Here is a 12,151-nt window from a genome sequence, read left to right as displayed (position 1 = left end):
CAACCACATACATATAGACTTATTTTGAACTTATTAAGAGAGTAATCTGGTTTTGTAGTAAATTACAAATGGGTACAAACATAAACATTGATGATGAAGAGGAAAGGGATGATGAATTGGTGGTAAAAATACAAAGACATCAGTAGTAGTAGTAGTCGTCGGTAGCAGTCGACAATTCGCTCTAATGTCTAAACAACAAATCCAAATCCAAATGCTTCCTTTCTTTTCAAGACTCTCCCTCTCGCATCTCGACGCATCATCGCTCAACAATCTTTTCCGCTGAGCCACCAACATCACATTTTCACTTGCCATTTTTTCCTATTCTATCATCAACATATATTTTTCCTCCGCCCACAAATTCCTTTTACCAAGTAGAGAATCGAATTGAAGAATACTGGTGAAAACGAGACGAATGGATCCTCCTACCTCTTGGGATTCCTTGCGTAAACAGGTATGTCTGTAATTCTGGAATTGCTGCTTTATCCACCAAGTTAGGGCTGAATTTTCCGACGATTTCTTTTGCTCATGATCCACTATCCATCCGCATAGGGTTCCATTCCATTTTGTTCAACACGGTTGAATCGGGTGATGATTAAACCAACTAGAATTTTCTAATATCAGATTTCTCCCTTCATTTCATTTCTGATGCATCAGCTCAACTGAATCGAGTCATTTTGTAATCTTCCATTTTCTGGCAAAAATTGCTCAGGTTTTATCATTACCCCCCTTCACTTTTCCAGAATGTCTCAACGCTAAGAAAAACTGAAGCGCATTATTCATAATATATGTTAAGCATCTGATTCTGATCATGATTCCGATATGCCTTCTGCTAATTCCTATTACGAATTTCATCTTGGATCAACTCTGACAGTTTCTCTCCCTTTTTGCTTATATCCTACTAGGCAAGGAAACTTGAAGCCCAGCTGGATGAGCAGATGCATTTGTATCGTAAATTAGTATCAACAAAAGTTGATAATTCTAACGATAATGATCTCGAGTCGGGAATTGATCAGCTTTTGAAACAGCTTCAACAAGTAAACGTGCAAATGCAAGCTTGGGTTTCATCTGGAGGATCAGAAATTTTTTCTCATACATTGACTCGGCATCAAGAAATTTTTCAGGATCTTATGCAGGTTAATAATATTTTCATAGGTCGACTATGTTAAGAACCTGGAGTTAGAAGTTAGCATTGTCTGTTTTTCCTTTTTCTTTTTTTTCTCTTGTGCTCTTGAAAGGATTTTATGTGTACATGAGTAATGTGTGTATGGGATAATTTGCTCTTTGTTGCATCATGGAAAATGAAAAATAGCAGAATGCATCCTGGAACTGCATTAATGTTGAAAGGTTCATCCTCCTCTCTTTCAGATGGCAAACATTTAATTTTGATATGCTGTAACCCTGTTGCTTATTATAATATACCTTGAGAAATCCAGCTTTTGGGTTGTAGGAATTTAAGCGACTCCATTCCAGTCAGAGAGCCAAGAAAGAGCACGCATCACTGCTTGAAGATTTTAGGGAGTTTGATCGAACAAGATTAGACCTCGAAGATGGTGGTGGTTCCTATGATCAAGCTCTTCTTAAGGAGCGTGCTTCCCTCCATAGAAGTTCCGGCCAGGTTAGTGATCTGGTCATTTTGTGTGAAGAGTACTTCTAAATGTCAAAGTTTATTATAGATGTGAGTCTCAGGAGTTAAATTTTGCATGACTTAGAAACTAAGTGGATATGCATCTTGCTTTGATAAAACATTTTGAACTGCCAACAAAACAGCATGACACTAGGGTCTACAGGCATCTGGGGAATGTTATCCCACTTATGAAAAAGCAAATGGTAATTAGAAGAATAAGTAAATAAGTATTTTAAGCATGCCCTTTTTTTTTAATCCCTGGACAAACTAATGGATTATTTTGATGGACATTAATCTTTTGCTGGATGGCATATCTGGCAAAAGGTAGAGAGGTGAATTTCTCCTGGGAGGCAACTAGGCATGTTTTAGAGCCCAACTTTGGATATCCTAGAAATTTGCGAGGAATATTAGGTATATTCACATCATGTTTGACAGCTAAACTAGAGCCAGATTGGACATGAATATTGAGTTTTGCCTGACGGCAATTGGTAGAGAGGTTAACCTCCTCAACTGCCACGTGGCTTACTGAAGGGATCATGGTAGGAGTGAATGCTTGCCTCCAACACTGGCAATATTTCCCAATTCGTTTGATGGAATTGCCACGTTTTTGGACTCGAGCCTGGAATGGTTGGCCTCGCATGCTTTGCGGAATTGATGATAATAAAAAGGAAATTGGAAGAGTAGGAAAGCTTATACTATAGAGGCACCGCTCCAAGAAAGTCCTTAGAGAGAGAACTGTATCTGGAAGGTTTCCGAAGTGCTTCATTCAAATTCTTAAATTATGGACTGAACATATAACTGTTGAAGTATGTCGAAAGTACATAACACAACCATCAAGCATTGTGTTTTATTGCATCATTTTGGTAGTCAATGGGGATGCATGTTCAAATCTTATTAAATATAACAGTATGTTTTGCATGGGTGATTATTTAATGAATTCGTGGTCAATAGGAGGTGTTTTGGAAGGTCCTTGCTCCAGATAATCTATAGATTCTCATATTATCTTTTCTTTTGTTCTATTCAAAAAATTAACAAAGTTAGCTAGGAAACAGTAGCTCAGATTTGGAGAGGTTATCTACTCATGTTCGGTCAGTTTCTACTTTTTATATTGTTCTGTATGTTAGGTTTCACTCAAGTTGACTGTTGTATTCCTGTAGATGGACTCTCTGATATCACAAGCACAAGAGACCTTGAAGTCCCTTGTGTTTCAGCGTTCAACATTTGGGGGCATCAACTCAAAGCTTAGTAATGTTGGCAGCCGCCTTCCCACAGTAAGGAAATTAATATATAGTATAAACTATAGAAGTAAAAAGTGTTGTACATGTGCACTTGAAACTATCTACATACCAGATATGCAGGGCGCATAGTTCATAATAAAGTTTTTAGTTGAGTGCCTATTTGATTTAATTGCTCTGTGACACTTGAAATTTTTGCAGGTAAATCATATTCTCTCAGCAATAAAGAAGAAAAAGTCCATGGACACCATCATACTCTCCTTAGTTGCATCTGTCTGCACGTTCCTGATTTTAATTTACTGGTGGACCAAGTAGGTGCTATTTCCAGTACACTGCTGGAGCCATGTGAGGTGATCTACGCTGGGTATATTATTTGTAGTTGTACATACCGTATTGGCTGTCACTTGGTCATTCGTTTTGTTACATTTTGTGATGGTATGTCAGATGAAACTATTGAGCTACCCTGGCAGTCGAAGAATCTATATTATATTTGTTTCTCATAGGTCTTGGAGGAATCTAGGAAGTCACTGTTCATGTGCAAAGATTACATTTGATTTTGCTAGAATTTATTCAACTTACTTTAGACTATGGTCAATGGTCGAGGTATGCTATTGATTTGTTCGTAAATGACTATGAATATGAACATTCGTGTTTTTATTGCTGTTGCATGTCAATCTTGTAAAGGGGTTGAAATTTATGGTTTCATTCTTCAACTATATATTCCAAGGAATGTTTTAAATGTTACATGGCGGTGGACATGATTTCTTGTTTGTTGTGAATTTGAATTTGGAATAGATTGGAATTTTATGCAACCACCACAGTAAATCAACTGAACAAAAACAAACATGCCAATGGTACAAGGCCAGAAATTATATCCTTTCTATATTAGATTCTACTGGAATTAAGGAACCTGATGTGGAGCAACATCTGAAAGTCAAGATAAATTTTAATATCAGTGAGTGTGAACAGTGAGCATTCACAGATATTCCAATTCAAGATGCCCATTGAGTGGAGCAGAAAGAGACCAAATCGTACCTTACTACTAAGGTTTCTAGTTGATTTTATCAAAAGTTTCTTGTCAAGCCTTCACAACTCTAAATGTGTGCTCTGTATTCTTATCAGCATAATTTGTAATTTAATCCACACATGCTTGGACTACATTACATCTTAGTTCAGAGGAACAATCCGCAAAATGTAACCCATGCCAGAAACATAAAAAAGGGCTAAATCTTATCTGTATACAAATCTAACTATTTTTCGAAATATGATTGGACCTTCCCCAACCACCGCATAAGCTCAATCCTGTCTTTGTTCATCATATAATCATGCAAAAACTTGGAAAGACCATCATTTACCCCCCTTGTCTTCAGGAACTCGTAAAATCCAGTCCGGAGTTCAGTGTTCAAAATCCTGAAAATAACACGGCGACCCATGAGTAACTGCAAGCCTAAGTTGAAAGCCAAATTGACAGTGCGTTTTCTGCTAATAGTTAACGAGAATACATATTTATATCTGGAGTCTAAGAAAAGAAAATATTGAGACATAACTCCATTATGCTTAGCACTATGTATTTGGGATAGTTTTAAATGGCACATTGCCATTAGACCACTTTATGCATCGTTTTATGTCTCATGTTGCGAATATGACTTATAAGTTATTTGAAGGAGAAATATCAAATCACAGCAATGACTACCACCAAAGTAAAAATCCTCTTTTGTTCTACAACTCATGCAAATCGCAAGCTGTTATGTAATAAATCCACAGAAACCCATTGCAAAACACAGTCCCGATCATGCAACACATTAAAAAGACAGCAGAATATCCCATTAAGTAATTGAAAGGTGAGAAAATCATTACTTAAACTGAGGACCCATGTAAGGCTGAGCTGGAGATTTGCCATGCCTGAATATGTAAACTTTCTGAATTTCCAAAGAATCGGGCCATGCTGAGCACACAAACTCCATTAAATCAGTGCCTTCTCCTTTCCAAATATCAACTAGCACACTTATGTGAAGACGCAAATTTTCACCACAAGATTTTGGAGCAATGATGGAACCATCGAACATTGTTGCTTCAATTTTAATATTCTCATCCTTAGCTGATTTGCCCCTTAATGTGATCCACTGCTCACCAGGTCGATCTTCTACCATAAATCCATCAAACTCTGTAACAGGCTATAAAAGCAAACAGAAGGGAAATAACCAAATTACAAAGAGTGGGAACTGAATGAATTACATACACACATAGTAGGCGGAGGTGCATCATGAAACAAGAATGAAGAAAGGGGAAAGGTACCTGGTGTGGGGGTGCGTAATGATGGTGGTATTGGATTTCATTGCGGAGGAGCCTGAGCAGGTTGGAGTGGGAAGGCGATTGAATTTGCGTAGTGGAAGAAGAAAGGGATTTGATGATGGAGAAGAAAGGGGGGAAGGGAAGCAGTGATGTCCTTCTGCGGCATCCATTCACAAGAGCTCTTCCACTCATATTTTTTCTTGTGCGGTGGGTTATACCTAAAGTCCAAGTAAGAAGACGGGTTTAGTTAGAGCGTTAAAGAAGTAGTTTCTCTATGGATTGGAATTGGATACGGCTGTGTCAATAAAATAAATAGTTAATTGGGCAAATTGCAATTTTTGTCCAGTTTCTTAAGGGTTGTGGTGTTTCCAGTCCAGGACTTTTTAAAAATAAAATAGTAGAACAGTAATTAAAAAATTTTGGCAATTTTAGGACAAATTACCCTAAATCGGCCGGAATTGTGTACGAGGGAGGCACGTGAGCGTCTGAAAGTTGGGGGAAGCTGACGTGTCCGATTAAATGGATTAGGTGTAAAAAAAAAAGGGGGCAACATGACGTGGCAAAGCTGACGTGGAAAAAAAGGCCATGTCAGCTTGCCAACATGGATAGTGTTGGAGGGAAAACAGACAACACGTCTTTAGCACGTGCTGTTGTCTTCTCACCTCTTTTAAAGAGTAGGGTAAAGAAAGAGGGGTAAATTTCCCCAGCCAAATCCCTAAACTGTAAAGAAAGAAAAGAGTAAAAAAGCAATTACTGGACTTTAGCACGAAGGAAAAGGAATTTTCACTGCGGTAGAATCCATTGTGGGAAGATGGTCGTCATTCGTGCAGACAGGCATGTTAATATGCCACTGCCTGTTATCGTAAGTGGTTCCTCTATTTTTTTTTTTTTGTTATTTTGCTTGCATTGTGCTTAGTGTTCTCAGAATAGTATTTAAAGGAAATAAATTTGGTATCGTAAAAAGGGGAAACATGGTCCCCTGAAGATGACTGTTCTTTGTTGTTTTGTTTGTGTGTTTCTTTTTTTTTTTTTTTTTTTTTTTTTTTTTTTTTTTTTTTTTTTTTTTTTTTTTGTAAAGGGGAAACGTGGTCCCCCATGCAATTGCTTGGTGTTGGTATGGTGTGCTGTTATTGCTATGTTGCTTAGGTTTTTTTTTTTTATGCTCTTTTTACAGACCCTGAAACAAAATCCATAACTGTAGCTGTGTTCTATGGTGTGAACTTAGAAACATGCCTGTTGGAGCTTGCATTGGTGGAAAATTACAGAAATTTGATTATGTGAATGTGACACATATGAACAGGCAAAATCTTGAACTGTTTGCTGAAAAATGTGGGGTTTTTGGGCAACGAATTAGGTTTTACATAATTAAAAATGGTGGCTTTAAACTATTGTTCAGTAATGAAGACATACTAGAACAAGCTTTAGATCACATGCCAACTAGGGAATTTACAGTATATATTGAACATACGCCTCCAGAACCTAATAAGGATGCTATTGAAACTGGTCTAGTGAGGGGGAAAAAGGGTAAAACAAAGGGGAAGGGGAAGGGGAAGGGGAAGGTGATGGAGACGGAGAAAGGAAAAACTAAAGTAGTGGAGGATGATGACATAGTGTTTTTGGGAGAAGTAGGAGGAGGAAATGACATGAATGCTGAAATAGGAGGTTTGGAGGATGATGAAATGAATAATGAAACTGAGGCAGGGGATGTGGGTATTTTTGAAGAAAATGTGGAGTTTTTAGACAATGAAAATGATATAGGTATTGCCAGTGGGTCAAATGATGCCGAGGAATACAACTCTAAAAATGAATCAATTATATGGTGGCTAGTGAGAATGATCTCGATGAACATAGACAGTCAGATGATGAGGAGAATGGGCCTAATTTTGTTGCATTCAATCCAGATCAAATGTATGATCCTTCACTTGAGTTGGGAATGATTTTTAGTTCTAAGAAAGAGTTCAAAAAAGTAGTGCAATCACATGCAATAAAGAATAAGAGAATTGTTAAAGTCACTAAGAATGATTCCTTCAAAGTCTATGCTGTATGTTCTGGGGGGGATGTGAGTGGAAAATACATACAACAAAGTTGAAGAATGAACAAACTTTCCAGGTTAATCTGTACAAGGATGAGCACACATGCCCATAAGTATTCAAAGTAAAAAATGTGAAAACTAGTTAGCTAAGTGAAAGATATCTTTAGGACTTCAAGTCTGATCCAAAAAGATGTGTAAAGGGGTGGAGGGTAGACATCAAGAATGAGCTTAGATGTCATGTGTCTAGAGATCAAGCGTACAGAGCCAAGAGAGTAGCTTTAAAGAAACTGGAAGGAAGCCTCACAAAATTGTGGGATTATCAAGAGGAGCTTAGGAAAACAAACTCTGGTTCAATTGGCATATTTGGGATTAATGATGAAAATGGGCAGAACAGATTTGAAAAGTTCTATGTTTATTTCAGTGCTTTGAAGCAGGGGTTTTTGGGAGGTTGTAGGCCTGTTATATGTGTAGATGGTTGTCATTTGAAGGGACCTCATAAGGGAATATTGCTAACTACTGTCGGGGTGGACCTGAATAATAACTTGTACCCTATTACATATGCTGTGGTCCAGAGAGAGTTTACATACACATGGGAATGGTTCTTAACGGTGCTGAAACAGGATGTGTGTATTCAGAGGGACAGTGAATACACTTTTATGTCAGACAAACAGAAAGGACCCATACAGGCTTTTCAAAGTGTCTTTACTAATGCTGTACACAGGCTTTGTGTAAGACATTTACACAATAATTTCAATAATGCGGGTTTTAGGGGTCTTGCATATAAAAATGCAATGTGGAAAGCAGCAAGAGCAAGCACAATGGGAGAGTTTAAACTAAGAATGGAAGAGATAAAAAAGTTAGATGGGAAAGCTTTTGAGTGGTTGAATGAAAAGCCCCCAAGTGAGTGGAGTAAGTCACATTTTACTGAATTGCCAAAATGTGATATGTTACTTAATAATTGTTGTGAAAGCTTCAATGCAAACGTAATGGATGCAAGAGATACGCCTATTCTTACAATGCTAGAATGGATAAGGGAATATCTAATGCGAAGAAGTGGAAAGGAACTATGTGCCCCAAAATTAAAAAGTTGCTGCAGAAACATATTGATAAAATTGGTGACTGCATCCCTATTAAGGCCAATGATAGACATTATCAAATTTCATGTTATGATGGGAGTCAGTTCTCAATGGATTTGGAGAGGAGAACTGTACATGTAGATTGTGGTAGTTGTCAGGAATCCCTTGCAAGCATGCATGCAGTGTAATTTTTAATCAAAATTTGCAGACTGAAGAGATGGTTCACCCTTACTATAATGTGGATACATACAAGTCGGTGTATGGACCTGCTATACTACCAATCAATGGTGAAATGCTGTGGGCTGAGACAGGCTTCATTCCTCCGTTGCCTCCAAACTTTGGACGGGGTCTTGAAAGACCTACTGGAGCAAGAAATAGAGAGCCTGATAAAGGTAAAGAAAAAGATGGAAAGAAAAAGCAGAAGAAACAGATTAAACTCAGAAGGCAGCATGTCAAACACCACTGCAAGATATGTGGTGAAGAGGGACATAATGCAAAGGGATGTCCCTTATATAAGGACATGCAAGAACCTGGGCTTGATGAGACTGAAATGAATATATTATTTTCAAAGGTACCTCAATATTCACTTTTATTTCTATACATAATCTGTTGTATACATATAAACTAATGTACTCTTTTGTATATTAATTTTCATTTTCAGCAAGTTCATCATCCAGAAGTAATACAAGGAAGAGGAGACATTCTGTCTATGAATATGCAAATAGGGTAAGTTTGCTCACTTTTTATGGGTGTTTAATCCTATTTTACAAATTGGTTGACAGTGTGTTCAATGCTATTCAATTAGGTGACTATACTTGCTACAGATAGTGGAGTAAATGATCAACCACCAATTTTACCTCCAATTGTGGAACAACATGAGCCAATGCAGCATGATTTGGAGCTAGAAATACTGACAGAACCTGGCCCTACACCCACTCCACCATGTGTTCAAGGGCCTACGATGTACGAACAATTGCAGATGGTCAACACAAACATATCGTTCCAACCCCAAGTGACATTGCAACCTAGACTCAACATCAGAGCACCTCCTCGAATGGCTGGTACCAGTTTCATGCCCTCTTTTTCAAGCAGGCCAGCAGCTCCTATTTTCAAGACAATAGTGAAGGAGCATGGGAGAAAGTAGGTTGACATCTCTAAATGGCTTTCGCAAAGTTCAGATGATCACGGGCAAAAGTAGTATGTTTCAAAGTTGTAGTGGATTAGTTTTTGTGCACTTGGTTTTGTGGATCAGTTTTTGTGTTGTGGTGGTAGGAATGCAGTTAGATGATGAGTTTTTGTGGATAGTTTGTGGTGGTAGGAATGCAGTCAGATGATGAGTGTTTGTGGATAGTTTTTGTGGATGAGTTTTTGTGGATAGTTTGTGGTGGTAGGAATGCAGTCAGATGATGAGTGTTTGTGGATAGTTTTTCTGGATGAGTTTTTGTGGATATTGTGCAAGTGAAATGTCATGAAGTCAAACAAATTGCAACCTAAGAATTTTGACAGAAATTATGAGTTGCAGAAATTATGAGTTCAATCTTCACTGTTCTGTTCTTTGTTTGCATTGTTGAGATTTTTGTTTGTAGGAATTTTTTCAGAAATTGCAATGTATTTTTCCAGAAATTATGAGATTTATTTTGTTTGCAGAAATTTTGTCAGAAATCATGAGTTCACAGTCCATGTACTTGCAGAAATTATGAGTTCACAGTGCAAGTTCACATAAATTCTGTTTGCAGAACTTTCATTACACATAACTAAATGTTTACATATGGATTTGTAATACAATTAATTGAAAGATGAGACTAAATACAATACATTGAAATAGGGGAAAATTCCATTACACATAACCAAATGATTACATATGAATTTTGTAATGTAATACAAGTACTTCAAAAAGACTAAATACAATACATTCAAACACTTACAAATTAAAAATAGTACAATATGAACTAAGCCTAACCATCTTCTTCATCATCTACACCCTACATTTTTCTTGTTGCTTCTTCGAACATAATCCAACACTCACCCAAATGCATATTATGCAAACAACCAACAAAATAATTGTCAGTCTCCAAAGTCTTCCATGCCTGAAATTTAGTTTTAAAATTTCAGCTTTCATTTCATTCTTCTTGCGCAATAAACCTGGGATAATTGCACGCGCCCTTCTACACATTGGAGGGTCCTCCCAATAAAAAAAACCACACCCACCCATCTACAATCAGTTAAGAAGATAAGAAAAGTTAACAATATAATGAGGAGAAAACTCAGCAAAGTGGAGATGAACAAAAAAGAAAAACAAACTTACATTGTAGTTTTTACATGAATGAAATCTCCTTCTAGGATTGATCTCAGTCCATGAGGTCCGAAGCACTGCTCTCTTTCCACAATAACATTCGACGAGAGATGAAACACTGCTCATCTTCAATTCCTTGCTCAATTTCTCCTTAAATTGTGGCTTGGCTTGGGAGCGAATTTTTTCTAGCAAAGATTAAGAGCGAACTAGGGTTCTTGCATAGCAAAGATTGGGGGTAAGCTGTCAATTTTGTTTGCAGAAGAAACCTTGCGATTTTTATCTATAGGCAAGCTGATGTGACTTTTTTTCCACATCAGCGCTGCCACGTCATGTGGTCCTATTTTTTTTTTTTTTTTACACGTAAGCGGTTTCACCGGACACGTGAGCTTCCCCCAATTTTCAAACGCTCACGTGCCCCCCACGTGCACAATTCCGGCTGATTTAGGGTAATTTGTCCTAAAATTGCCAAAAATTTTTATATTGTTCTACTATTCTATTTTGGAAAAGACCTGGACTAGAAACGCCACCGCCCCTAAGAAACTGGACAAAAATTGCAATTTTTCCTAGTTAATTATATTTTGCTATTTGAATTATGGTTGTTTTTATATTTTACTAAAATACTAATTTTAAAAATTTCAGAAGTAAATATAAAGAATGTTAGATATGATTTTTTAAATTAAAAAAAATTCACGTGTAATTCATTAAACCTCATTGGAGGGAGGTGTAATTATACCCTATTATATGAACATACATATACATATTTTCGCTGCAAATTACAACGTAGTATTACTATGACTGACTGCCTCTTCTTCTTTTTACTCAACCTAACTAGTACACATGATATTGTTGACAATCAAAAGAAAAAAATAATAAAATCCTAATACACATAAATTTGATCTAATTTAATGGGTTGAAGTTTGAATCAATACATAAATTTGTGAGTTGAGTTAATAAAATGTAAATCTAAGATAAATAAATCTCAACAACAGCTCCTGAATCCTGATAAAAAGGCAATCGGCAATCTCAATCTGCTCTGCCATCGTTTCTATCGCTGCCGCTCCTTTCTTTCTTTTGCTCACCTCTGCACTGCTGCTCTCTACCCACAGCTACTACACAACAGGTTCGAAATACAACATAATGCCCCTCAACCCTCTTCATCTCTCCACATCTTTTCTTTGTATGAAATCAATCTTCTTCCACTAACTCCAATTGTTTCTGGCCCACATTCATCACATGCAATCTGAATTATGTGCGACTCATAATATTTTCTCAAACGTCATTCATTTGATCACTCCTTCCCATTTTCATTTAATGATTTTACTTTTATTTATACACTCCAGATGGCTTCAGCAATTCTCTCTCTTTCCTCTGCTACTGCATTCACTTCTCGCCCATTCCTAGATAATCTCAAGGTATTCACCCAGTTGCTTACTTTTTTATTCTGGGATCCCATTAATATGTCAAAGCTATATAATCTTCTATTCTTCCCCAACACCCCCCCAAATCTCGTTTTTCTGAATTTTCCACTTGATATCCCTACTCTTCAGATCATGTTTGTTCTTTCCAGTAAAAGTAATGCAAACTTTGTTGATTCCCCTT

At 37.1% G+C, this 12,151-nt stretch overlaps 2 protein-coding genes across 3 annotated transcripts; one reads left to right on the top strand and one right to left on the bottom strand.

Moving 5' to 3' along the window:
- Positions 41 to 3,542, top strand: LOC105164537 (Golgi SNAP receptor complex member 1-1). The gene is made up of 5 exons (XM_011083190.2): positions 41 to 451; positions 903 to 1,133; positions 1,448 to 1,615; positions 2,782 to 2,895; positions 3,061 to 3,542. Exons 1-5 carry the CDS (start codon positions 413 to 415, stop codon positions 3,172 to 3,174), a joined length of 666 nt encoding a protein of 221 aa, XP_011081492.1. The 5' UTR covers positions 41 to 412; the 3' UTR covers positions 3,175 to 3,542.
- On the bottom strand, positions 3,963 to 5,411 carry LOC105164536 (uncharacterized protein At2g39795, mitochondrial). 2 transcript variants are annotated; one of them, XM_020694914.1, is made up of 3 exons: positions 5,155 to 5,411; positions 4,762 to 5,033; positions 3,963 to 4,269 (listed from the first exon to the last, which is right to left on the bottom strand). In XM_020694914.1, exons 1-3 carry the CDS (start codon positions 5,341 to 5,343, stop codon positions 4,110 to 4,112), a joined length of 621 nt encoding a protein of 206 aa, XP_020550573.1. In that variant the 5' UTR covers positions 5,344 to 5,411; the 3' UTR covers positions 3,963 to 4,109. The 2 variants fall into 2 exon arrangements, with proteins under 2 accessions (XP_020550573.1, XP_011081491.1); XM_011083189.2 differs by having other exon boundaries at positions 4,717 to 5,033; positions 5,155 to 5,407.

The sequence above is a fragment of the Sesamum indicum genome, linkage group LG6, assembly GCF_000512975.1.
Source record: "Sesamum indicum cultivar Zhongzhi No. 13 linkage group LG6, S_indicum_v1.0, whole genome shotgun sequence".
NCBI lineage: Eukaryota > Viridiplantae > Streptophyta > Magnoliopsida > Lamiales > Pedaliaceae > Sesamum > Sesamum indicum.
The sequence above is the reverse complement of the archived record's forward strand: the minus strand, read 5'-3'. Positions and strand labels throughout refer to the sequence as shown.